The 27,692-nt window shown below is 45.1% G+C and overlaps 1 protein-coding gene and 1 non-coding gene across 7 annotated transcripts; both read left to right on the top strand.

Annotated features, from left to right (window-relative positions):
* The first annotated feature begins 562 nt into the window (after positions 1–562).
* Positions 563–27,438, top strand: Terf2 (telomeric repeat binding factor 2). Of its 6 annotated transcripts, XM_085681620.2 has the most exons (10): positions 563–956; positions 1,054–1,149; positions 2,227–2,357; positions 12,193–12,279; positions 14,065–14,211; positions 16,583–16,689; positions 19,023–19,415; positions 23,099–23,184; positions 24,696–24,733; positions 26,286–27,438. In XM_085681620.2, the coding sequence occupies exons 1-10, from the start codon at positions 578–580 to the stop codon at positions 26,442–26,444; spliced, it is 1,623 nt and encodes a 540-aa protein (XP_085537746.1). In that variant the 5' UTR covers positions 563–577; the 3' UTR covers positions 26,445–27,438. The 6 variants fall into 6 exon arrangements, with proteins under 6 accessions (XP_085537746.1, XP_085537747.1, XP_085537749.1 ...); XM_085681621.2 differs by lacking the exon at positions 24,696–24,733; XM_085681623.2 differs by lacking the exon at positions 24,696–24,733 and having other exon boundaries at positions 19,023–19,231.
* Positions 10,436–10,617, top strand: LOC125399355 (U2 spliceosomal RNA). The gene has a single exon (XR_007231669.1). It is a non-coding gene; the product is annotated as a U2 spliceosomal RNA (small nuclear RNA).
* Positions 27,439–27,692: the final 254 nt, after the last annotated feature.

A 27,692-nucleotide genomic window follows, 5' to 3' on the forward strand; every position in this document is an offset into this window, starting at 1 on the left:
CTAGAACTGCTTCAGAGAGCGGCTCTGAAGTGGGTTCAAAGCTAGCCTGGCATCTTTGCAAGACCTGTCTTAGAATAGCTTTTTACTGGGGCCAGGGAGACCGCATGGTTGATAAAGTGTTTGCTCTGCAATCACGAGGACCTCAGTTTATTCCGAGAACAAACCCACGTTAGAAAAAAAAATTTTTTTAAAACTTAAAACAAAAAAATAAAGGCACTAGCCTTTAATCTCTGCACTAAGGGGCACAGGCAGAGTTCTAGGCCCATTTGGTCTATATCATGAGTTCCAGACCAAACAGGGACACAAAGTGAGACTGTCTCAAACAAAGAAACCTTTTCTCTATTGCACGGCTTTTCACAATTTGAAAAATGTCTAATAATAAGCATGCACTTAATTTTCATAGTCTTCACAGTGTCCCGCGTTCAACGCGCTTGGCGGGGTTATATGAACTTCAATCCCCAGCAGGCATTGCGCCAGACGCAACAGGAACTACGGGGGCCGAAGAGGAGGGGGTACACCCTCCTCGGTCCTTTCCCTCCCAGAAGCCCGCGGGCGGCTTGGAACCCCCGTCGGTATCATGGCCGCGGGAGCCGGGACAGCGGGCCCTGCTTCCGGCCCGGGCGTTGTGCGTGACCCGATGGCGTCACAGCCAAGGAAACGGCCCAGCCGGGAGGGCGGGGAGGGCGCGCGGCGATCGGGCACGATGGCGGGAGGAGGCGGGAGCAGCGACAGCGGCGGGCGGGCGGCGGGCCGGCGGGCATCGCGCAGCGGCGGGCGGGCTCGACGAGGGCGGCACGAGCCGGGGCTGGGAGGCGCGACGGAGCGGGGCGCGGGGGAAGCGCGGCTAGAGGAGGCGGTCAACCGCTGGGTGCTCAAGTTCTACTTCCACGAGGCGCTGCGGGCCTTTCGGAGTAGCCGGTACGGGGACTTCAGGCAGATCCGGGACATCATGCAGGGTGAGGGCCGGCCCGGGGCCGCGCGGGAAGGAGGAGGGTCTGTGGGGCACGCTTTGGGGTCCAGGGCTCGCGGAGCCAACCATGTCTTCTTTCCCAGCGTTGCTTGTCAGGCCCTTGGGGAAGGAGCATACGGTGTCCCGGTTGCTGCGAGTTATGCAGTGCCTGTCGCGCATTGAAGAAGGGGAAAATTTAGGTATGGCTATTTTTTGTGTTCTTTTCTGGGCTCACTTACGTAGGGTTTTGTTATTTTCAAACTTAACATCCGGGACTGAAAGATTCCGGGTTAAAGTGCACTAGTGTTTCCACCGCAGAGGTCTTTTTCATTCAACGGTGGTTGAATTGTCTAGTTCTAGTTTCTCCAGTTAAGGTTCCTTGACTGACTTCTATGTGTTTTTTGTTTTCTCCCACCTGTTAATTGCACACCCATTTTTGTTGTTAAAAGTAAGTTACATCCTTAAGGACACATCCTTACCCCCTTCCTTCCCATAGTAGAGCCTGAACCCCCCCCCCCACACACACACCAGTTGAACTTGGCAGCTGCTTAACAAACTGTCCTCAGTGTTGGTCACTTGTATCTGAGAAATATGTGTTATTCTGGATTTTCGAGGTAAATGATTATGCTATAATTGAGCTGTGTTGAAAAGTATTGAGATACCTTGGTTTGGAAGCTGGGTGTGGTAGCGCAGGAACTAGCAGATCTCCGAGTTCAGGAGTTCCAGGACAACCAGGGCTACACAGAGAAAAACTGTGTCTCGAAAAACAAACAAAAATAGAATAAGTTGATTTGAATTTGGACCGTATCACAAGCACATAAGCAAAATAAATGCAAATCTTTTATTAATTTATTTTTCTCAAAATGGGGTTTCTCTGTGTTGCCCTGGGCTGTCCTGGAACTTGCTCTGTAGACCAGGCTGACCTCAAACCCACAGAGATCCACCTGCCTCTGCCTCCTGAGCACTGGGACTAAAGACATGCATCTCCACTACCACCTGGCATAATTGCAAGTCTTCCTGGGTTTGCATAGCCCTTTTATATTATTATTATTATTTAAAACAGGCTCTCTCTACATAGCCCTGTCAATCCCACTGTATAAACCAGATTGGCCTCTGCCTCCTGAATACAAGGATTAAATGCCTGGTTTGCATGCTCTTTTATATAAACAAGCGTCTTGCATGCCTTCATGCTTCCATAGATAACTGTGTATACTTTTTGGACATGTTTGCTGCTCCTTAGGGAGACGCTTAAGGTGAAAACTGTTGTTTCGTCCTAGACTGCTCCTTTGATATGGAGGCTGAGCTCACACCCCTGGAATCAGCTATCAATGTGCTGGAGATGATTAAAACAGAATTCACACTGACAGAAGCAGTGGTCGAATCCAGTAGAAAACTGGTCAAAAAGGCTGTAAGACACTGTTTTTACTATTTTTTTTTCATCTAACAAAAATTGGGGGTTTTGAGGATACATTCTAGCAACTTTTCTGTGTGGGTAGAGGGAGCGCGGGGTGTGGGGTAACATGTCGTATCTTCGCACATCCTCTTCCTCACCTAGGCTTGGGAAGGACTCTGCTCTGGTTTGGTCTTCTGTGGCCTTAGCAGGAGGGACCCTTGTATTGGGAATGGGACTGACATTGAAGGCTTCTGTTTTGGAAGTTACTGGAGCATTGAGAAGAGGCTCCAAGCATTTCTGATCCTGAGTTTGGTCACCATTGTCTAGAACAAGCCAGAAGGAATGGCTAGGACCTTGGGAAATGTGACTGCTGAAAGAGGGCCTTAAAGAATATTCCCTGCGATCAGACTAGAATCAAAGTCAGCTAGAGAAGAAGAATAGCGCAGATGGTATTCTAGAACATCAAAGCCAATGACTATCTAGGGATTGGAGGCTGTCACTTTGTCAGGGTTCAAACGGCGTAGAGGTGGGTTTTCTCCAGTAACCAAGGCTGCGGCGTTGGAAGCAGATGCATAGGTGGGGATAGAAGAAAGGCAGCTCGGCATTGCCTTGGTAAAGGAAAGTTAAGGGTAACAGAGGAAAAGAGAACTGAAAAGGATGAGGTCTTAGAGGTGGAGGAGGGAGAAAGCCTTGTTTTACAAGAAAGACATTGATTGTGTACAGGGTACTCAGATATCCTGTTTGTAAAAAAGTCTAGTGTGTGTTGGGTACACATATCTGCTCAGTTAAGGACCTAGAGCAGGAACTGCTGGGTAGTCTTGCAAAGAATGCTTGAATAATTATTATTTAGTTCAAGGAAGAATAAGCCCATTGTAGATTTTTACTATAGATAAGTCAGGTTTGTGTTGGGAGTAAAATGCCAGGACAATCCTTAGCAATGGAGGAGAAACCCAAGGGTACATTGAGAACGACTCAGGTTCTTCTGAATGGAAGAAATGTTACTAGTTCAGAGTTATCCATTCAATCCCTTTAGAAACAAGGACTGTAAATTTGTCATCTGGCCTATCTTGCCAGGGAGACTTTGGAGGCATGCATACATTATAATTTTTATTACTTAAGCATATGGGTCTCTTCCTTTGTTTTGTTTATTTGGGGGACTTTGTTTTGAGATAGGGTCTTAACTATAGAGTGGCCTCAGTCTCCATCTTCTTGCCTCAGCACTCCTGAGTGCTAGGATTACAGGCTTTATTTACCACCATAACCAGCTAAGTCATAAAGTTTATGTTTTAAAAATTTGTTTGTAATGTCTGTCAATGAACTCCCTGGGGCTGGAGAGATAGTTTAGTGGTTTCAGTGATTAAAGAACATTGGCTGCTCCTTCAAAGACCCCAAGTTCAGTTCCCACTACTGGCATAGCAGCTCGGAACTGTAGCTGCAGTCCAGGCCCTCTGGAGCATCAGGCATTCATGTAGTGCTCAGACAGGTGTGCAGACCAAACACCACCCATATACATAGAATAGAATAACAATGAGTTTTTCTTTTCTCTCTTTTTTTCCTGGTTTTTTGAGACAGGGTTTCTCTGTGTAACAGCCCTAGCTGTCCTAGAACTAGCTCTGTAGACCAAGCTGGTCTCGAACTCAGATCTGCCTGCCTCTGCTTCCTGAGTGTTGGGATTAAAGGCATGCTCTGCCACCACCAGGTAATTTTTTTTTTTAATCTAATCTCAGCCTGGCGGTGGTGGTGCACGCCTTTAATCCCAGCACTGGGGAGGCAGAATCTGGCAGATCTATGTGAGTTCGAGGCCAACCTGGGCTACAAGAGCTAGTTCCAGGACAGGCTCCAAAGCTACAGAGAAACTCTGTCTCAGAAAAAAAAAAATCTAAACTCCTCCAAAATAGTCAGCCATTTTCTTCTGTCGACTTCCATGTGCTTTTTGGCCTACCAAGCTATGTCTTATGCTTAATATTAGTGTGGTTTACAGGGGACGAGGGGGAGACAGCCTCACTGTGTAGCCCAGGCTGGCCTGGAACTTGTTATTACCCTCTTGCCTTTGCCTCCTGGGTGCAGAGATTACAAGCATACACCACCATGCCTGGCTGCCCTCTGTTTTGTTTGTTTGTTTGTTTTCCATTAAACTCTTGTTATACCTTTTGAAGTTTGTATTGTGTGCATACCTTCAGAAGCTAAAATTATTGAACATGTGCTAGGCAAGCACTCTATACTACAGAGCTGCATTCCTAGCCCTTACCTTACTGTATTTGTTACTTTGATATAACAAATTACTCTAAGACTTAGCAGCTTAAAACAGTGACTAGTAGCCTTGAGTTTCCAGAGGTGTGGAAGCTAGTGGCCTACTGAGTGGTTCCAGCCCTGGATTACCTAAATAAGGTTACAGTCATCAGCTGGAGTTGCTGGTGATGTGTCGTAGTGGTAGGGTAGTCTGTGTGTCTAGCCTGTGAGAGGCCCTGGATTCAATCCTCAACACTGCAAAAATAAATAAACATAATTGCAGTCATTTCAAGACTCAGCTACTGCTGGGAATGGTGATACTTACTTGAAATTCCTGTACTCAGGAGGCTGAGGTGGGAGGATCTTGAGTTGCGAGCAAGCGTCAGCTACTAAGACCCTGTCTCAGGTCTGAGAAATCGGCTCAGGACTCGCACTCTAAACCAGCTGTGGGATAGTGTGTGCATGGGACCGTTCAGGAGGTCAGGATCGCCGAGGGCTGCTTTAGAGCCTTGTTCACAGCTACTGTGATCTCCTGGTTACTAAACGACACTTTCTGGTTTTCTCATTTAGTGTCCTAGAGTCTTTTAATGGTCATCTTATAAAATACTATGGGCTGCCTAGATTCATTTAAGCTTTGTAAAGTGTTCTAATAACTTAATATATTTTGTTTTTAAGACGAGATCTCACTGTGTAGCCTTGGCTGACCTAAAACTTGCTATGTAAACCAGGCTGGTCTGGAACTGAGAAGGCCTCCTGCCTCTCTGCCTCCCAAGCACTGAAATTAAAGACACTCAAAATCATAGTAGGCACAATAATTTAAAGTGTATTAAAATAGGGTCTGGCAGTTAAGTATTTGATATGTGAGTGTGAAGATTGGAGTTGAGGCCCCCAGTGTAAATGCTGGAAGGGCATGGTGGCGCTGTAACCCATCCTCAGAAGGGAAGATGGGATCTCGAGGACAAACTGGCTGGGGAGACCAAGAGGGTCTGAGAGCTCTGGGTTTGATTGCGTGACCCTACCACAGTAAGGTGGAAGAATTGTTGGTAATTCAAAGTAAAAAAGTTTAATCAGGTAAATTAAGTTAGAGCTTCAATTCATGTTCAGATATATTTCTGGAGGTCTCTGAAAGTCTTTTTAGAGGACCTGGGAGGCCAGGTTTTCATAACAACACCCAGACACTCTTTTGAATGTCTGAATGTAGTGGCATTTGTAGTGAGGGCCGCAGCATGACAAGCGAAGTGGCTGGTGCTTTGGTGACTTACACCAGTAACTATTTCTCTCTTGCCGGATTCTTGCAGTTTTAAAAAATGACCAGTTCCATTTTTAAGATTTTTTTTATTAATTAGTATGTGTGTGCATGTGCATGATTTGTAGGGTGATCTGAGGATAACCTGATGAAGAAATTCTCTCATTCCACTTTTACATGGGGTTAGGAATTGAACTAAGGTCTTCAGGCTTATACAGCAAACTTCTTTACCCACTGAACCAGCCACTTTGATTGCCAAGATCAATGAATTTTAATGTGACTAAAAAGAGTATGAGCCAGGCATGGTAGTGCGTGTATTTTATCCCAGCACTAAAGTGACGGAAGCCAGTTTATCTCTACATGGTGAGACCATGTCTGAGGAGAGGTAGATTTGCTTGTTTTGCTTGTTGGGCACAGTAGATAAGCGCACTGACTTACTTCTCTTCCAGTGTCTCCTCGTTCTATTCCTAGTATCCACATGGTACCTAACAGCATGCTGTAAGTCTTGTCCCAGGGGAATCTGATGCCCCCCCCTTCTGGCCTTCTCGGGCATTGCACACACCTGGTGCACAGACATCCATGCAGGCAAAACACCCATACACATAAAATAGTTTTTTTTTTTTTAAAGATTTATTTATTTATGTATACAGTATCCTGCCTGCAGGCCAGAAGAGGGTACCAGATCTCATTACTGATGGTTGTGAGCCACCATATGGTTGCTGGGAATTGAACTCAGGACCTCTGGAAAAGCAGTCAGAGCTCTTAACCGCTGAGCCATCTCTCCAACCCCCACAAAATATTTTTTTTTGAGGATTATTTTCTTTTTTTTCTCTTTGTCTTTGTTTGTTTGTTTTGTTTTGTTAGTTTCTCGAAACAAGGTTTCTCTGTGTAGCTTTGGAGCCTGTCCTGGAACTAACTCTTATACACCAGGCTGACCTCGAACTCACAGAGATATGCCTGCCTCTACCTCCCTAGTGCTGGGGTTAAAGGTGTGCGCCGCCACCGCTGCCCAGCTTTGAGGGTTATTTTCAAGACTAAGTTTCACTATGTAGCCCTAACTATCCTGGAACTTATTTTGTAGACCAGGCTGGCCTCAACTAAGAGGCCTGCTTCTGTTTCCCAAGTGCTGGGATTAAAGGTGTGTGCTACTGCCGCCCAGCAAAGTTAAAAAAAAAAATTTTAATGAGAGTTTGTTAATGTTGTAAGAGCAGGACTAATGAGGACCTGTAGAAAATCCAGACTGTTTAGGAGACTGGAACAAGCTCAAGGTCAGCTGGTAAATTTAAACATCTTATTTTTTAAAAAAGAGGGAGAGAGTGAAATGGTTTAGCAGGTAAGAGCACTTCCTGCCAAGTCTGAGACTCCCAGCCTCTCATGGTAGCAGGAGAGAAACAACTAGCACATGTTTTCCTCTGACCTTTGTGTGCACTGTGGACACACAAAATATGGAATGAAGGTATTTTAATAAAAATAAGGATCAGTGGGATAGCTTCGCAGTAGATCACTTTGGCCATTGCAAGTTCCCAGTACTACCACCCAAGAAAGAGTTTGAAGTCAAAGAAGAAAAGCAGTTTTTTGAGGAGCTTGGTAAACACCCCTTCACCCCGGGTGGAGGTGGTGCACACCTGTCCACTCGCGAAGCCAGGCAGCCTACAGAGTGAGTTCCACAACAGCCAGGGCTACACAACTGAAACCTTGTCTTGGAAAAAAACAAACAAACCCATTTTTTCCATTGGGTATGAAGCCACACAGACTTCTAATTCTAGCAGTCAGAAGGTGGAGGCAGGAGTTCAGGGCCAGGCTAGTCTACACAGTGAGTGTCAGACATAGACTCTGTCTGGTGGGGGGATGGGTAAAAAGAAGGTAGGAAAGAGAAAATCCTGTTATTTGTTTATATTGAGCCACATTGATCTCCCCTTCCCCCATTTTTTTTTTTTTTTTGTTTTATTTCTTGTTTCTTTTTTATCATTTGTTTGTTTATTTTTGGTTTTTCAGCACAGGGTTTCTCTGTGTAGCCCTGGCTACTCAAGAACTTTGTAGACCAGGCTGGCCTCCAGCTCACAGAGAGCCACCTGCCTCTGCCTCCCAAGAACTGGAATTAAAGGTGTGTGCCACCATGCCTGGCAGTTTCTCTTTATGACTGAAAAGGGTTAGTTATTGGGCCAGCAAGATGGCTGAGCAAGCGAGGGTGCTTGCTGCCAAACCTGAGTTCATCCTCAGAGCCCAGTGTTCATCCTCAGAGTGGAAGACAATGTATTCCTGCAAGTTGTCCTTGAACTTCCACATGTGAGCTAAGGGATGCATGAACACCTGCACACTAAAATAAATATGATGTTAGAAGTTACTTATTGCTTTATAAGTTGATTTTTTGGTTGTAAATTTTATATTCAGGAATGCTAGTATGTTAGACACATTTATAGAACCTTAATTCTTTGTTTTGCTTGCTTTTTCTTTTGACATAGTGTCTATACCTTAACTGGAATTCTTGGTAATCCTCCTACCTCAGCCTCCTGAGTGCTAGAATTATAACTGTGAGCCACCATGTTCCACTAGAAATTTAATTTTTTTAAAGGCAGGCTACCTGTGTAGCTATCTCTGGCTTAAATTTTACTTTGTAGACAGTCGTTTTTGTTTTTCAATTGATTTATTTCTTTTTATTTTATGTTGGTATTTTGCCTGCCTGTGTGTTTATGTGAGGATTTCAGATCTTGGAGTTACAGACAATTGTTAGCTCTCATATAGGTGTTGAAAATTGAACCCAGGTCTCTGGGAGAGCGGTTAGTTTTCTTAACTGCTGACCCCTCTCTCTAGCTGTGAAATGTATTTCATTCTTATGTGTTTGAGTGTTTTGCTTACTTGTGTGTCTATGGACCATGTTCATGCCTGGTGCCCACCAGGGTCAGAAGAACATTGAATCCCCTGGACCTGGAGTTATAGGTGTGAGCTGCAATGTAGATGCTGGGAATTGAACCTGGGTCTTCCCCAATAACAAGTGTTCTTTACCACTGAGCCAGCTTCTAGCCCTGTAATTTGGTAAAAGTTTTAAACAATAAAACTATATTATCTTCTTTTTGTTTTGTTTTGAGATAAAACAAGGCTCTTTGTTGAGCTTGATTCGTAGCTAATAAGTAGCTGAAAGATGACCCTTAAACTACTGATCCTCCTGCCTCCACCTCCCAATTGGCTAATACATGTTTTTGTTGTTTTACTATGTGGGAACTGGAAAGATGACTCAGTGTATGAACACGTACAGCTCCTGCAGAGGATCTGGGTTTGGTTCCCTGCACCACTCAGTGCTACCTGTAGCTCCAGTCCTAAATGATCCAACACCATTTTCTGGTTTTCAGAGGCACCAGATGTACACATGGTGCACATGCATATATGTAGGAAAACACACGTGAAGAATAAAGATTAAAAACATCTTTAATTTAAAATAAAGTGTGTGTGTGTGTTAGGTACCCACAGAGACCAGACAGGGCCTTTGGCTTCCTTGAGCTTGCATCATAGGCAGTTGTGAGCTTCCTGGCGTGGGTGCTGGTACTGGAACTCTGGTCCTCTACAAAGTAACAAGCACTCTTAACCACTGAGCATCATCCAACTCCTAAACTTTCTTTAAGTAGGCAAAAAGGCTAGATGTAAAAATAGAAAATCGGCCAGAGTGCTGATTACACTGTAACCTCAAAACTGGGAAAACTGAGGCAGGAAGACGGAAGGTTGATCTGAGTTCATAGAGAGATTCTGTCTTAGGACAACAACAAAAATAAGCCAACCAAAAAGCAACCATGGTGGGTGAGATGGCTCAGTGGGTAAAGGCACTTGCTATGAAGCCTGACAGCCTGATTTTAGTCCCTGGGACCCACATGGTTGACAAAAACAAAAACCTCCTGTATGTTGTCCTCTGACCTCACGTGTGCAGGGGGTGTTCACCCCTTTAAAACAGTGTGGTTTGATTTTTGTTTTTCCTGAAGAAGGATCTCATTTAGCTGGCTGAAATGATAGGTTAGTTTTGAACTCACCATTTCATCTGCTTCTGCTTTTGGAATTCTGTGATAGAAGTATATATTATGTCCTGCTTTTAAAAAAATTTTTAAGTCAACCATAACATGATGTTCAACTTCATTTAGTCATTAAAGAAATGTGAACTAAAACCACTGTGAGTGGGGTCTGGTGTTACAGGTCTGTAATCTGAAATACTCAGTTCTGAAACAGGAGGATTGTAAATTCAGGACCTGCCTAGGCTGTAGAATGAGTTCAAGGGTAGTTAGCAACTTAGTGAAACCCTGCCTCAAAATTTAAAAAGATCTGGAGAAGTGACTCAGGTTAAGAGCATATACTGCTCTTGCAGAGGATCCCAATTGTACTCCCAGCTCTAGTGGGCGGGGGTGGGGGGACACATCTCTGTGGGTACCAGTGCTCACACAAATCCACCAATGTTCACATGCATATAACTAAAAATTACTTTTTTCAATTTACAAGGGAATGGGTGTAAGCCCTAAGTTCAGTGTCCAGTGCCTGTTCTGGGGAGCCAGTTAGAGACCAAGCTTATAAATAAACTCCAGAAATTCTGCTTTACTTTAGAACATGGATATGATACGTTTATACAGTTAAGTGCTACAGGATCACTTCAGCTTTTGGCTAAGATCAGGTCACTGTTCTCAACAGTTTAGTATCTGATACATTCTCCTTTATCCAAGAACATTATGTAAATGGATTTTTGGAGCTGGGAGATAGAGTAGGAACTTCCTCTATTCCCTCCATGCATCAGCCTGGTATTGTACCTCCAGGAACTGTGGACTCCTGTGAGGATATTAAAAGATGTTAGAGAGGATTCGGATGACCAAAAACTGACCCATCCAAACGTCTTGGATACATAAATGGATAACTGTGACATATCACAAATATACAGTAGTGCTCAGCGGCAAGATAACCGAACTTCTGTCAGCCCAGCAACTCAGGTGAACTTGAGGGCATTGTGCTGAGTAAACATCCTTCATACAGCTGGTGCTGGAGCTCAGTCTGGTGTGAGCGCCTGTAATCCCAGCTCTTGGGAGGCTGAGGCAGGAGAATTAATACCCTGTCTGAAAAGAGCAAATAGTGCCCATTACTCCTGTGATATTGCTAAGACAGAGTAGCAAAAAGAACAGTTTAAAAGTGAGGGGGGGTATGGGAGGATATTGTTTTTATATTTTGTGGTTGCAGAAGTCTGGGCGTGTTAACTTTTGTTGCCGTATGCCCCAAACAGTTTTGCTGTGTGCAAGTTAAATGCAGTTAAACCTAATAGAACTGATATGGCTTTATAAAAAGTAAAAGCTGTGTTGTTTTAAGAAAGTTAGTATAATAGTATTTATTCTGAAAATGATGTGTAAGTAAACATGGTCATCTGAAAAGATGGTGCTGTGGAAACTCCTTCAGCCTTTAAGATACCGGCCCACTTTGGGCATGGTCTCATGCATTATAAATGCACACAAAAAGCATGTGCGGGCCTCTTGGCTGCTGGATTCAGTTCCAGTTCCCAGGACACGCAAAGGACTGTGGATCGCTACTCTTTCTGTGAGTTCATCCCAGATAAATAAACTTTAGTTATACTCTATTCCAGGCTATTGTGGAACTCCTTTATATGCCAAGAATTTATAGACATGCCTGCTTGTTCCAAAGCGTTTGACAGCATTTCATCTGCCCAGGGCTGCAGGGTTTGCTAGCATGTTAGAAGTCCCTTCAATTACCCCAGTCATCGTTGCCTTCCTTTCACTGTGTGTATATTCTCTCGGGGTTTCTTTACAGAAACCTATTCCTCTGTGCCTGATAAGAACATCTGGTCCTACCTGACTCTTGATTGTTTTTAAATCTGCCATTGTGGGTGAGCTGTTTGTCAGTCTCAGGAATTCCCTGTACACTTCAGCTAGAGTAACTAGCTGGCATTTATGGTATAAGAGGCTTAGTTCCCATTCCACAGAATTGGCCTCAGCCCTTTTCTACATAGAACTAGTCGAATGCTGTGGTCAACACAGCATTTGTCCATTTTCCTGTATTATATCCTCTCTCACCAAGATTGGAATAAGTTGTTCTGTGCACCTGAAATTCTGAGTCTCTGGAATGGAAGGACTCCTGACTTTCCTTAGGTAGTCCAGCTCAGATCGGTTAAGTGTCTGTAACCCAAGGGATCCAGTTTTGCTCTCTCGGGCATTAAAAGCAGGAAAACTACACTTGTGGTTGCTCTTAGTGCTTGAGCAATAATGTTGGCTTTTAGGTACAGGAATTTGATGCGATGTGAAGACTTTCATGGGTAGTTAGCTTTTCAGCAGAGTGTGTTTTGATATTTGATATTTTAATGACATCTGTCATTACAAAACTTTTAAGTTTTTCTCCCTTTTATAGGCTGTCATTATTTGTATCAAAAACAAAGAATTTGAAAAGGCTTCAAAAATTTTGAAAAAATACATGTCCAAGGACCCTACAACTCAGGTAAATTTGATATGTTTTTATTCCTGTGACTTAATCCATCTCACTGCCTTTTGTAGAGCAGTAGGAAAGGGTTCTTTGTACGACTCACTTATCCCAGGTGCGGTAGGACACACCATTAACTTTAGCACTTGGGGAGGCAGATGCAGGCCGATCTTTGCAAGGCCAGCTTGGTCCATATAGTGAGTTCCAGGCCAGCCAGAACTAGAGTAGACTTTGTACCCCCCCCCAAAAAAAAATCACCCAAGTGTTTGCCTTTAAATACCCAACACCTTGTCTGTGATCCCTACTTCTGAGGCCTTAAGCAAAAGGATTGCAAGTTTGGGGCCTGCCTTGGGCTATATAGAGCCTAAGACACAGTGAGACTGCCTGAGAGCCGCCCCACATCTTTTTATTTCTAAAGTAACAGACTCTGGCTTCAGTATCCGAGATGAGGTTTTCAAACCACTTGTTTTTCCTGTTCTGTCAGTTTTGTGATAGAACATTTAAGTAATCCGTACCAGATACTTAGCAAAAAGTATGGCACTTGTAGCTCTGTCTATATGAATGTTAGCCCTGTGGACTTGGGAGGCTACTTTGGAAAAGACTTAATAACTCCATTTTCTGTTAAAAGTGTAGAAGACAATTTGAGCTACAGCCTCAGTTGGGTTCTCTGTCCCCAACTTGTATTATTTTATAAACTTAGTTTTAGGCTGGGGATATTGCTTAATGGTAGGGCACTTGCCTAACATGCCGAGTTTGAGCCCTGGCACCAAACATGTGCACAACCCACTTTATCCTTTCTGTTGTTGTTTTGAAGCAGAGCCTCTCTGTAGCTGTGGCAGGTGTTGAACTAACTGTATAGACCTGGCTGGCCTCAAAATAACAGATCTTTGCCTGCCTCTGTCTTCCATGTGATAGGATTAAAGGCCTAGCACATACCACTATGTACCACCCTTTGAAGAACTAATGTGTAATAGTACAAAATTCAAAAAAATATTTTAAGGGCCTGTTAAATCAGTAAAAGTGCTTGGCAACCTAAGTTCCATCCCCAAGACCCAGCATCTGCAAGTTGTCCTATGACCGTCATCCTTGTGCTGTTACACAAAGACACGTGCACACAGGCAGTCACACACACACACAAGTGAAAATGAAGTGGGGATAATAAAAGTTAAGTGACAGTCCCCCTATCTTTGCCCTTTACCTACTCTCAGAGGCAGCCCTTTTATCCATTCAGAGATACTACTGTCTACGAGCAAGTCTTGTCTGCGTACACACAAGCACATTTTCTTCTTTCTGCATGTGACATAGGCAGGCTCTTCACGCTGACACACTGTTCTGAACACTTACCCTTTTTCTTCTCAATGTAGCAAGGGATTTTCTTTTGCTTTTTCTCCCCTTTTTCAAAGATTTGTTTTGTGTGTGTGTGTGTGTGTGTGTGCGCGCGCGCGCGCGCGCGCCCGCGTGTTCTATCTGTGTATCTGCGTGGATAACTTGACATCAGAAGAAGGCATCAGAGCCGACCATGTAGGTGCTGGGAATTGAACTCAGGACCTGGAAGAACAGCCAGTGCTCTTAACCACTGAGCCATCTCTCCAGCCCAGGATTTTTAGTAACATGTACTGGAGCTTCTCTGTCCCCTTTTGTGACTAACTGCCCACTCACTGTGGCTGAACCATAGTTTCATCAGCCGGTCCTTTGAGTTATCTGACAGTATTGCAGATGTGTCTGTGGTGTTCTGTCTCAGCTTAGCTCTGATGTCTTGTTTTCTTTCTTTCTCCTTGTTGCAAATGTCAATCCTTCGTGTAGAAGCTAAGAACTGATCTCCTGAACATTATCCGAGAAAAGAACTTGGCCCATCCTGTTATCCAGAACTTTTCCTATGAGACCTTCCAGCAGAAGATGTTGCGTTTCCTGGAGAGCCACCTGGATGACACAGAGCCCTACCTCCTCACGGTGTGCCTTGGTCTCTCTTCTCTTCTCATAGCCATGTTTTGGCGTGAAAAGAATGGTGTGACTGGGTTATGTGCACTCCCTTTCTTAAATGCCTGTGAAATCCCTAAGATGAGCTCCTGTCTGTGGCAGACAGAACATACCTGGTTTCTCTCTCCTTGCATCTTAGACTTTTACATGTGACTAATCTTGTAGCTGAAGTAGAGTGTTCTCTTATAGTCCTGGTTTCCACAGGCAGTGGTATCTAAGCTGAAACGTAGAGATGGAGTGGTGGGAGTTGGTAGCTGGGGTGTGAGGTCAGGGGAGGAGAGATTAGAAGTCCAAAGGAGCCATAGAGACCAGAAGGTGTCAGATCCCCTGGGATTGCTGGAGTTACTGATTGTTATTGAGCCACCATGTGGGTGCTGAGAATCAAATTTGGGTCCTCTACAAGAGTATCCAGTGCTCTTAACTGCTGAGCTGTTCTCTAGCCTATCCTCACCCCTTTTGAGATTAGGGTCTCACTGTGCTAGCCTGGAAAAGTGTAGACCAGGCTGGCATCACACTATCAACCTATCTCTGCCTCATAGTGGTAGGATTAAAGGTATAGGCCACAGTGTTCCATTGGCCTTATGAGATAATCATTTAGTTGGACTTGAGATTGCATGGTGAGGCCCATCACCACTCTGTACAGTAAGGCAGAAGGAGTGTGAGTTTTGAGTCTTGCCTAGAGTACACAGCCAGTCCCTATCCAAAGAACCTAATGGCTGGAGATGTAGCTTAATATTAAAACACTTGATCTAGTATGTTTGGTTCCCACCCCAGCACCACCAAAAAAAGAGAGAATAAAGTCAGGGAACCAGGTTTGGGTGGTTTTTTGTGTGTGTGGTTTTTTTTGTTTTTGTTTTTAAGACTTATGTATATATGTATTTATTATGTATACAGTGTTCTGTCTGCATGTATGCCTGCAGGCCAGAAGAAAGCACCAAATCTCATTACAGATGGTTATGAGCCACAATGTGTGGTTGCTGGGAATTAAACTCAAGAACTTTGGAAGAGCAGTCAGTCAGTGTTCTTAACCACTGAGTCATCTCTCCAGTCCCCAGGATTTTGATAATGTTAAAAATAGCCTGTCATTGGCTGGGGGTGGTGGTGCTCACTTGGGAGACTGAGGCAGTCAGATCTCTATGAATTTGAGGCCAGCTCTGGTCTACAGAGTTCAGTTCCAGGACTGGCCCCAAAGCTACAGAGAAACCCTGTCTCGAAAACAACAACAACAAAAAAAAAAAACAAACAAACACAAAAATAGTCTGTCATAATGCAGGTTCTGAAGCCTCTATTAGGGTAGTGCAGTGATGGATCCTATACACCATTTGACAGGTCTCAGGTCACTTGTAAAGGTGGTATTTGGAGTAGCTAGCCAGGAAGCATCTTGATGCTGGAACTTTGGTCTAGGTATGTTTCATTCCTTTGCATTTTGGGTAACTGAAAAATATTTTGCTGCTCCTTACATGAGGATAGAACTCCGCTCTTAAGGCACCAAGTCAGAGATGTACCTGAAATGAATGGAACAATCTACACTTAAGAGTAGGGGGCAGATGAGTAGCGTTAGGGCAAGAGTGACCTGCTAGGGTTTCCTATGTAATATTAGTAAGGATTTTCAAGTAGTTGTCAGTAAGACAAAACATTGTGGGGATATAGTTACATTACATACACAAACTAAAAATTATTCCTATCTGTCAGGTATCCTAAGGTTTGAAAAAACCATTTGAACCAGGCTTGATGGCACACTTGGAAAACAAAGAGAAAAATCACAGCAAGTCCAAGGCAAACCTGGTCCGTCTGTCAAGTTTAGGCATCCAGAACTGTATGCTGAGACCCTGCCTTAAAAGGAGGGGCCTGGAAAAATGGCTCAGTGGTTAAGAGCACGTGACTGCTCTTGCAGAGGACCCAAGTTAGGTCCCAAGCACCTACAAGGTGGCTCACAACCACCTACAACTCCAGTTCCAGGCAGTGTGATGGTGACCTCTTCTGACCTCCGTGGGTATGTGGTACATGTGAAAATAAAAAAAAAATTTAAGCAGTAGGAAAAGAAATTTAGATTTTATACCTGGCTCCTGAAGAGACTTGGAAACCAGGAACTAGATAGGGCTGAGGTTGGAAGGTTCAGTCAACGCGAGAGAGTAAGAGAACTCTCCTTCGTGTGGCTTGCCGTCTGTGGTAGGTCTGTTGTTTTATGGTAAGGAAGATACTGTGCCACCTGCGTCCTCTAACCAGTGCCTGGGCTGGATTTGTAAATGCGTTGCTTTGTGTTGTGTATGTTCTTGGTGAAAGATGTAGACACTAAATGAACTTCTATGGCTTCCTCTTCTTAATGACACCCTTCCTTTCCCAGATGGCCAAAAAGGCTTTGAAATCCGAATCTGCTGCTTCAAGTGCTGCGAAGGAAGAAAAGCAGCCAGTCCCAGAGCCAGTGGACAAGCCACTAAGAGAGCCTTCAAGGTGAGGGTGTCCTTTTGTGATTGTGGGGAAAACATTTAGCAAGGTCAGTTTCTCTTCACAGACTTGATAACATCACCAGGTTATTGGCATACCATTGTGAGTGATAGAGTACGTGGCCTGGGAAAATGAGAGAAGATCCTGATTGACACTTCCCCAAAGGTTCTGTTTTCATTTCTCTCTCACCTATAACTTGTCTCTCTCTCTCTCTCTCTCTCTCTCTCTCTCTCTCTCTCTCTCTCTCTCTCTCTCTCTCTCTTACACACACACACACACACACACACACACAATGTGCACACTCCTTTCATTTTATGGAGACAGAGCCTCACTTTGTAGCCCATTTTGTGCAGGAACTCAGTCCTCCTCCAGCTTCCCGTGTGCTAGGACTGCAGCGTGAGCCACTGAGCCTGACTGGATAGTTGGGCATGGTGGCACATAGCTCTTTCTGTTTATTTGCTTGTTTGTTTTTGGTTTTTGGAAACAAGATTTCTCTATGTTGTCCTGGCTGTCCTGGAACTCATTCTGTAGACCAGGGTGGCCTTGAACTCAGAGATTGCCTGCCTCTGGTGGTTCCTAACTTTAATACCAGCATTTGGGAGACGGAGGCAAGAGACTCTATGTTAGAGGCTAGCCTAGGCTATATAATGAGACCCTGTCTGGGGTGGAGGGGCTGGTTGGAGAGATGACTCAGCAGTTAAGAGCACTGGCTACTCTTCTAGAGGTCCTGAGTTCAATTCTTGGCAACCACATGATGGCTCACAACCATCTGTAATGAGATCTGGTATCCTCTTCTGGCCTGCAGGTATTCATGCAGGCAGAAACTTGTATACATAATAAGTAAATCAATCTTAAAAATAAGAAAGAAAAGAAAAAAAGACAGTCGGAATCTTAAGTCTGGTGACATAACATGAAAGTCGAAAGTGTAGATTTCTGTGAGGACCTATGTATTGGTACATTTTTATTAACTACATGAGAAAGTTTATTTAGCGCTCAGAACTAGAGGTTTGAGGGCCATATGTAGTGATGGCCTTCTTGCTGGCATGCCAGCTGATGTGAGGGGGAAAGGTGTGTGTGTGTGCGTGCGCGCACGTGCGCACTCACATGCATGTGTGTATAATGTGCACATGTGTGCTTCTCCCTTCCCGACCTCGAGCACGTTGGTGGTTACTCTTGGGGCTCTACCATGATGACCTTTTCTGATCCTTGTTACTTTCTGGGGCCCCTTCTTCAAGCCAGGAGTTAAATGTCAACATGTGACTCACTGAAACAATATCTGAATCCTAGCACCATAGTTTGAAATACAGAGGCCAAATGGGTCCTAAAATAGACAGTCCCAAACAGGACACTGGAGAGGTGAGGCCAGGTTTTCTGGTTTTGGCAATTGCTACTTTCTGAGAATGTCTTAACATTCCAAAGCTTGAGTTCAGATTTTGTGTGCAAGATGTCCTTTTTTGTGTGTGGTTAGATTGCTCGAGTTTTAAACAGATTTATTTTTTAGTTTTGTGCATGAGTGTGTATGGAGAATATGGGTACCTGTGGAATCCAGGAGAGGGCTTTGGAGTTCCGGGACCTGGGGTTATACACAGCTGATACTGAGCCACCAGACGTATGTGCTGGTGACTGAATTGGGTCCTCTGTGACTTTTGAACGTTGTTTTTAGAAAACAGCCATGTACGTGTTAGACAATTCACCATACTTAACGGGGAGGTTGGCCTTTAGGCTACCGGTTTGCCTTTTCTGACAGATTTTACTCTAAACTCATTAGCTGTTCCAACGGATCAATAAAATCTCTATACAAGTCAGTCTCACTGCTTCCAGATCACACGGCACAGCACTTCCTCACAAGTCTCAAGCCAGTTTTTAAATGTGGGTCTAGACCATTAGTTGCTCCCCAGATGAGGGCCGGATGGGGATGGCTGTGAGAGTGGAGGTTTCAGTGAGACTGTAGTGGTGTCAGTTGGTTGCCCAGGTAGATGTGAGGTTGGCAGGCACTGCTCAGAGCTCTTACATAATGGGAAACATTGTTTTGATCATACAGGCTATAAAAGAGTTGATTACAGGCAGACTGGAGACCTCTGGAGAGAATAGCATTGGCCTTAACCTCTGTAAGGTTCTCTTGTTTGGAATTTAAAATTGATACAACTTAGATGTATGTTCATTAAGTGAAGGCCTTTATAAACAACAGCTGTTCAGAGAAAGCAGGCCCACCCCACCCGTTTTTGTTTTATGGAGAGTCTTGAAGAGTCCTCTGAAGCTTTATACTTTGCAAAGGTCCTGCTTACTTGTATGTGCTTCCACACTGGGGAGACTGATTCTCCTGTGTGCTTTCTTTGCAGACAGCCTCGGGACCCTCCAACCACCATCGGGATCAGGACTCTAAAGGCAGCTTTCAAAGCTCTGTCCACTGCACAAGACTCAGAAGCGGCTTTTGCAAAACTGGACCAGAAAGATCTGGTACTTCCTAATCTACCATCCCCATCATCACCAACCCACAAAAACAAGAGACCCAGGAAAGATGAAAATGAAAACTCAGCTCTCACTGAGGGTGAGGGAGGCTCAGAACTGCAGCCCAAGAACAATCGCATGACAATAAGCAGATTGGTTTTGGAGGAGGACAGCCAGAATTCTGAGCCCAGCCCAGGCCTCCACTCCTCCCCGGAGCCCATGTCGGCATCACCATCCAAGTCCAGTGCTCTCAACCAACCCCACACGGGGGAGAAGAATCCCAAGTATGAAGACCTTCTTTGTAGCAGTTTTGGGGCCCGGGCTGGTTGGCGGTCCTGGTTGGGCCTGGTTTTACTTCTGTGGATGAAGTTACTTCAGCTAAGTTGCTCTCCACCAAGGCTTGCTCAGACTGCTAGAATGAGAGACTGGAGCAGGGAGTGACAATGTAGCAGTCCCTGGAGCTCCCAAGCCCCACTCTAGGCTACACAGCACTGCCCTAGGGCACGAGTAGGGAGGGAGGGTTTCTGAGCCTCTGCCTGTCAGTCTAAGTGCCTCAATGACTATTAGTCTGTTTGTGAAATTTGTCTGAGTTGGGCCTCATCATACTTGATATTTATGAAAGAATGAATACTTAGTTTTGTACCTTTCTATGGGTGTATGAGACTCAGCAAATTCAGTAAAGACTTCCTAATCTTTCATGTTCTGCCAGTTGCTATGGAGCAGTGGTTAGGATATGTTAATTATATTTTATTTCCCACCGTGACTGCCAGCCCAGGTTTTGAGTTTGGCTCCTTTCTGCCCTGCGTGGATCCACCCTGCAGGCACTGGTCTGTTTGCTCTCTCTGGAACATGCTGTTTCTCCTGCTGTCCGTTCACTTCCTCTCATTCCCACAGTGGACTGTCATTCCTCCATCATTGCCTGTCAGATTTCCATGTGTTACCTCACTGACTCTCCAGTGCTCTCCATGAGATGATGTTAGCCCTGTTGTGTAGTTGAGGAAGGCTCAGAAAAGTTAGTTGCTCACCTGACGTCACACAGCTGAAAATAGCAAACCTGGGCTTTCAGGGTCTTAATCTATGTGGTGTTAGCACCACAGCTGGGCCCCATCAGTTGCCTCTCTTGAAACTCTTAGCTCCCCGTGAGCTCTTCTTCGCTGTCCCTGTGTAAGTCGTCCGCCTCGCTGCTCTCCAGGGCCATTGCCATCTCTGTACACTGCTGGGTGCTGTGACTGTTTGGAGAGCCCTGCTCTGACCTGCAATGTGAAGGCCATGGCCTGTGATAGCATGGTTTCCTCCAGACAGATTTGCACTGTATGCACCACTCTTGCATTCAGAAATAAGTCACAGGCAGACATAGTTAATGGCAGCTCTACACACCTTGTCCTCCATTCATTTCTCCCAGAAACCCTGTGAAATGTAGGCACTGCCCCCATGAGCAGCTGAAGAAACAAGAGCATTGCGGATGCAGTAGGATTGTAAATGGGAGTGTGTATGGCCGCTGCAGACGTGCCCCATGCTGTAATATGTCCGGGGTCTAAAGTCTGATGGGAACTGCACAGCGAGAGTTGGAAAATCACCCGCTGCCTGTTTCTGTTAATAGAACACAATGGAGCACAGCCACTTCCAGCAGGCTGTGAAGCGAGTGGTGGCAACAGAGATGGCAAGGCTTGCAAAGCTGCGAGCCCAGCATCAGGAAGTGTATGGGGTGCCCAGTGAGCCTGCTTACACAAGTGTTGTAAGAGAACAGATGTTGAGCTGGCCTTGGAGGAGTAGGGAGGTCGCAAGTGCCATGTTGAAAGGGGTTCTAGACAGTACTGCAGTTCGTGTGGGCATGGGAGCCAGGGGTTAGTGACTTGAAACTACAGCACAGAGCAGCAGCAGTGGCAGGCCAGCCGGCCAGGTCCTAAGTTCCTAGTCTGCCAGGCAGGCAGCTAGCTCCAAACTGCAGGGGGCACATTTAAAGGTTATTTTGTTTTATTTTTTAAGTATATGTTCCCAGGCCTGTGGGGCACCACTGAGGGCAGGGAGGAAGCTGGAGACAGCTGCAGGTAAGCAGGGAGAACTTGAGAAGGATCCAACACAGAAAGGCAAAGGGGAAACTGCCTGAAAAGCAAGGCTGTGTCCCTAGATTCTTCTGTGCCCACAGCACCTTAAACACAGTTGGTATTTTCTAGGAGTTTATTAATCAAGTTAAATGTATATAGGCCACACATTCGTTCAGGATTAAGGTTTCCTTTGGAGAGTGGATATGGGCCAAAGCTTCCAGGATAAAACCCTTACGGCCAGTGCTTATGAGGCCGTGACTTAATAAGTGAGGAGAGTGAGGGTCTAGAAGTGGCCTGGCACCTGACAGCCGGGAAGCGTTCTCAGCCCTTCCGCAGTCAGCAGGACCCTACGCTGTGCTTCAGTCCCTGAAAAGGGCAATGTGAGAGTTTCAGTGAGACAGGTTACTAGCAAGTGATAGCCCACAGGATCCAAGGTTCAGACTGACTATCAGGACTGGGAAAATAGAAAAAACAGTAGCCTAGTTGTTAGCTGTCTGTAAACAGTCCACGGCAGAACTAAAGGCTGGCTTGTGCTGCCACTCTGTTTCAAGTAAACTGTACCCAAGATCTAGTCCCAGTTAACAGCATACGTTGTCCCAACATGGCTCTCAGCTACTTGGATAGATACTTCTTAACTACAGAGAGGATTTTGGCGGGACCTTGGCTGGTTTGGATGGCCGCAGCCTGACAGATGGGAGCAGAGGCTTTCTGTGTTGTCATCAGTACTTAAAGGTGTTGTTGAAAATGGCAGTTTTAGGCTGGGGATGCCACCTAGTTTGTAGAGTGCTTGCCTAGCGTTTGGAAGGCCTTGATTTGGTCCTCAGCACTACATCCAGCCTGGTGGCACGTGCCTGTGGAAGCACTTGCGTGGAGCTAGAAGGGTCAGAAGACCAAGGTCCCCTTCGATGATAGAGCACATTCAAGGCTAGTCTGGGCAATCCTGTCACAAAGGAAAAAAAGAAAAAGATTGATTTTTATTATATTGAAAGACCCATAAGTCTCTAAGCAGGGAAGGAACTCCTAGACAGAGGTAAGGAGCAGAGAGAGCAGCCTCGGTTGCTGTAGGTTCTCAGCCTGTGGGTCACCATCCCTTGAGGGTCAAGTGACCCTTTCACAGAGGTCATATATCAGACACTTACATTTGCAGTTCATAACTGGCAAACTTAGAGTTGTGAAATAGCAATGAAGGTTGGGAGTCTGCACAGCATGAACTGTATTAAAGGGTAGGAGCAGTAGGAAGGCTGAGGACCACTGCTGTAGGTGTAATGGTGTGGTGGGGCCAAGGTAGGATATGGCCTGGATTCACAGACCATAGAGAAGTGTGCTGACTTTGTTGTTTAAGTAGCCTAGCATGTGTATTTCAGGCAGCTTTGAACTTGTGATTTTCCACTGGTCTCCCAAATACTGTTATTATAGGAATGTGCCACAGTGCCCATTCAATGTGCTTTGGGAGGAGAAAAGCCAATACTGATACAAGGTGTCTTGAGTTTAACTCCAGGAAGAGGGAGGGTACCCAAGTCAATGTAAATGCAGTAGAACATGGCCCTGAAGGAGAGGCAAGGATCCCAAATGGCTGGGTATGTTGATGTGTACCTGTAATCCCAACACTCAGCAGGGAGAGGCAGGAGCCAGCGTGTGTGCATAGTATAGCCCTATCGAAAAACAAAGAATAAATAAACAAATGAAATTAAAGCTCTTTTGAAGGAAATGGCGACATGGTGCTGTACTTCACTCAGAGCCCAGTTTGAGGCATGGCTCTGCAGCCTGGGAGGTGGTCGCACGTGGAGATGCCTGGCTGGCTGAGGGAAGGGGACAGTGCTGGAGCCCTGTGTGATGAGCCCTGAGAGAGCTGGAAGTGAGCCGCGTTCAGAGCTGGTGATGAAGGGAGTGTCTCATGGCTTCTCTTCATTGCTCTCCCCTAGAGTATCCAAAGACAAGTGGAACAGCCCTAACGGGCTCGAAGAAAAAGAAATTTGGGTGGAAGAGGACCAGCTGTTTGACGTTCGGGGTAAGCCCCAGATTGCCCTTGCCCTCTTGGGATGTTTGCTGAAGTGTGATGCACATTGCTGTTGTGTTTTGTGTTGCGGGACCCTCTGTCCCAGTGAGACAGCGGCATCGTCAGAAATCAGAGTGCATTTGGTGTTACTGCAACAGGCTCTTGCTGTGTGGCCCACGCTGCTCTTAAATTCAGGATCTTCTGCCTCTGCCTGCCAGGTTGGGATCACAGGCATGTAACCACATTTGATTCCTGTGTTTCTTTTTCCTTTGTTCCTCCTTGGTAGGGTGCTGGTGGTGAGAAAGGTCTCGTGTAGTGCAGTCTGTCCGTAGACCTCCTGTGGAGCAGCTGAAGATGAACTTCTGGGCTCCGGGCCTGCACTTCAGAGCGCTGGATTACAGTCATCCGCTATCTCACCCATTTTTTTCTCTTTATTTTGGAGACAGGACCTCACTGTGTAGTTTTGGCTGGCCTGAAATTCTGTATAGACCAGGCTGGTCTCAGACTCACCTGCCTTTGTCTCCTGAGCGCTAGGTCTCCTGTATTAAAAAAATTTTAGCCAAGCAGTGGTGGCACACACCTTTAATCCCAGCACTCGGGAGGCAGAGGCAGGTGGCTCTCTGAGTTCGAGACCAGCCTGGTCTACAGAGTGAGTTCCAGGACAGGCTCCAAAGCTACAGAGAAGCCATGTCTCGAAAAACAAAAGAAAAAAAAGACAAAATGTTTACTTCTATTTTACTTTTTTTGTGTATGGATGGGGAGGTAGCATGTATGCATGTAGAAGTCAGGACAGTTTGCAGAGTCTGTTCTCTCCTGCCCTGTGAGGTCTAGATAACAGAGTCAGGTCATCAGACTTGGCAGCATGTGCCTTTAACTGAGCCATCTCCCTAGCTCTATTTCTTAAAATAAAAGCTTTCTTTGGTGTGTATGCTGAGCATACATGTATAGGATGGGAAATTTTACTTTCTGTAAGCGCATCTAAAGCTCTTAGCATTGGCATTAGAATCTTTCCCACTACATATTTTGCATTCTAATAGAAATAGTGAAATGCACCAGGCAGTGGTGGCACACGACCTTAATCCTGGCACTGAGGAGCCAGAGACAGGCGGATCTCTGAATTCGAGGCCAGCCTTGTCTACAGAGTGATCCAGGACAGCCAGGGACTATATAGAAAAACCCGTATCAAAAAACCAAAAAAACTCAAATAGAATTTATTGGAAATCTGTCAAACTCTTCTTTGTACAGGTTCCCAGAGCCTGATGTGACTGCAAAAAAAAAAAAAAAAAAAAACCAGGAAATTATTCTTTAATGGTGCTCTTTTAGTTCTCAACGTTAGAGAAATTTATTTTGTTCTGCTTTTGCCGTTCTGGGGATCAAGCTCCGTCTTCTTCAAGCTAGGCAGTCACTCTACCGCTGACCTGCCTTCCCAGTCTTCAGTGCTTGTGAAATTTAAATCAAGTTTTCCATTTGGGGATATTTTATGTTTTCTTCTAAACTGAGTATACTCTCATATTTTCCAACAGCACCCAATGAAGAAAAGTCAGTCAGTTTAACAAGAAAGGTAATTAAGAACTTGTTCAAACTTTGAATGTGTGGATGTTTTGCCTACATGTAAGAGTTTATTGTTAATCATACATGTGTGGGCTTGTGCCCGTGGAATCTAGAGGAGGGTGTCAGATCCCCCAGAGCTGGAGTCAACAGATGCTCGAGAGCCACCTGATAATGGTGCTGGAAACCAAAGTTGGTTATATCTGTGGACCGTGTGTGTGTGTGTGTGGTGTCTGCAGAAGCCAGGGAGGGCATTGGATCACTGGGAACTGGAGTTCTAGGTGGTTGTGAGCTATGATGTGGGTGCTGGGAATGGAACCAGGTCTCTGGAAGGACATCACATCCAGGGGCTGGAGAGATGGCTCAGAGGATGAGCACTGGCTGCTCATCCAGAGGTCCTGAGTTCGATTCCAGCAACTACATGGTGGCTCACAGCCATCTTCTGATGGGCAGGCATACATGCAGACAGAACATTGTATACATACATACATACATAATAAATAAATAAATAAATAAATAAATAAATAAATAAATTTAAAGAAAAAGGACAGCCAGTGTTGTCATCTCTCCAGCCCTTAAGACTTTTTTCTGATGTGAGTTTTATAAGAACAGGTAAAATAAGCTTTCCCTATCAGACAGAGATTACCCATGTACCTGGTTAAAAAATACCTCTAAGACAGTTCAAACTAAGTTCAAACAGTGGGTTTTGTTGTGCTTAGCAAACACTGTACCCTTGAGCCGTATCACAGATGCTTTCTTTCTGTTTCTTTTTTTTAAAGATTTATTTATTATGTATACAGTGTTCTGCCTGCAGAACCAGAAGAGGCCAGAAGAGGGCACCAGATCTCATTACAGATGGTTGTGAGCCACCATGTGGTTGTTGGGAATTGTACTCAGGACCTCTGGTAGCAGCCAGTGCTCTTAACCACTGAGCCATCTCTCCAGCCCCTTCTTAGTTTTAAGTTCCAGTGTTTCAGGGTTTTTTTTGTTTGTTCATTTGTTTTATTTTTTAGTGTTTTTGGGTTTTTTATTTGTTTGCTTGTTTTTTCAGTGTGTTTTTTGCCTTCATGTATGTCTGTGTTCCATGTGTGTCTAGTGGCCCAGGAAGCCAGAAGAGAAATCTGATTCCCTGGAATTGGAATTTACAGATGGTTGTGATCGGTCATACAAGTGCAGGAGCCCAAACCAGGGTCCTCTGGGAGAGCAGCAAGTGCTCATGACCACTGAGCCTCTCTGCCACTCACAGCAGTGATTATCAATAAAGGATGGCATGTCAGAGTTAGAACATGGATGATTACTAGCTATTAAAACCCATGTGTTTGTTTTTGTTTTTAGACAGTGTCTGTCTCTGTAGCTCTGACTGTCCTTGCAACAGAAATCCTCCTGCCTCTGACTCCCAAATGCTGCAATTAAAGACGTGTGCCACCATTGCCTGGATTATACTGTGTTATACTTGCTTTTGGGTTCTGAGTATTCAATTTTTGGCTTAAGATTACCTCATCAGTACATTGGGAAAGAGGTAAGTGGCAGCAGATTCTGACGGGTCTGGTGGTTTTCCTCTGCAGAAGTGGACCGTGGAAGAGAGCGAGTGGGTGAAAGCTGGAGTGAAGAAGTACGGGGAAGGGAACTGGGCTGCCATTTCTAAAAACTACCCCTTTACCAACCGGACAGCCGTGATGATTAAAGACCGCTGGAGGACCATGAAGAAACTTGGCATGAACTGAAAAAGGCTCTTGTTTCCACAGGATGCACAAGAGCATGGTTCTGAACCATAGTCGCTGATGCTCTGATGTCTTTCAGAAGCTGGACTGAGATGAGACATGTGGGCGGCCTTTCTGTCCAGGCAGGCCTCACGTATACTCCATCACTGTTGTCAGAGATCATGGAGCTGAGAAGCAAAGCCAGGTCTGCCCCATGTCTGCAGCAGAGGCTGCAGGCACACAGCTTAGACAGTGCCAGAACCTCATTAGCATTTCCCTTTAGTGGTTTGCTTCAACTTGAATCCCCAGTCATCCATAGAACCTCCTAAGAAATGATGGAATCCATTGTGAGTACTTATGATCCCTGATCTGTTAAATCCAGCAATGTGAGCATTATCTGGAATGAACTTCATCCTCATTGAGTTTTGACCTTCTGACTCAAGAAGAAAGGCAATTTGTGCTGAGCCCCAATGAGAGCTGTTCAGTTCTTGTGGAATCTGATTCCTTGTAAAGAACCATTTAGCCACTTCGTCAGCCGTGGACCTGACTGCCTGGGCACTCGCTGTTACCGTGTGCTGGGCTACGTGACAGGTTTGTCCTGCGCTTTTCTCATGTGGTTGAGCAAGTGTGGTTTTTGGTAAAATGGTGAGTGTAGATAAGCTTAGCTCCCCACCCCACCCCGCCCTCCCCCTTCTCGGAGTCCTTTCTTGTGCTGGACTTATAAAGCTTCAAAATCAGTCCTGGTTGAATCAATGCCTAACTCATCCTCTGAATGGTTGCTCCCACCCACACTTACCTAGTCGTGCTATGTTTGTGTCTTGCACCGGAACCCGACAAACCCTTCTCCCTTTGTACAGTGTTGTGCTTGCTGTCTCTCAGACACCCTTGAAAACTGTCTTTTTAGCAAAACAAAAAACAAAAAAAAATTCAGTAAAGTGTTTTCTGTAATCTTTTTTTAAATATGAGAATGAACTGTTCCTACTTGTAGCATTCTTCATTAAAGTCTTGCTTCTCTCAAGTTTCCATAGCTGGTTAATTGCAGTGCAGCATGTGTTCACATGGGGCAGCAGGATGTTGACAAGCTGCTACACGGTGGTGTTGAGCTGCTGTGAAGCCACTTTGCAGCCTTGGATGCCATGTCACCATGCTGTGAACGTGTCTTCTCAATTTGTCCCTTCCCCAAGTACTACTTTAGGGACTAAACCGTCCCTACTTCCTGTCTTCTGAGTGAATGCTAAGCAAGTTTAAAGATGTATGGAAGTTTCCATTTCG

The sequence above is a fragment of the Myodes glareolus genome, chromosome 22, assembly GCF_982192425.1.
Source record: "Myodes glareolus chromosome 22, mMyoGla1.1, whole genome shotgun sequence".
NCBI classification, from domain to species: Eukaryota; Metazoa; Chordata; class Mammalia; order Rodentia; family Cricetidae; genus Myodes; species Myodes glareolus.

What these genes read in the sequence shown, in the direction of transcription:
- Terf2 (XM_085681620.2), top strand. Translation starts at nt 578, where the DNA reads ATGGCCGCGGGAGCCGGGACAGCGGGCCCTGCTTCCGGCCCGGGCGTT. An exon ending in GAAAACTGGTCAAAAAGGCT is followed by an intron (nt 2,358 to 12,192) that starts GTAAGACACTGT and finishes TCCCTTTTATAG; the next exon opens with GCTGTCATTATTTGTATCAA. An exon ending in CAGTCAGTTTAACAAGAAAG is followed by an intron (nt 24,734 to 26,285) that starts GTAATTAAGAAC and finishes TTTCCTCTGCAG; the next exon opens with AAGTGGACCGTGGAAGAGAG.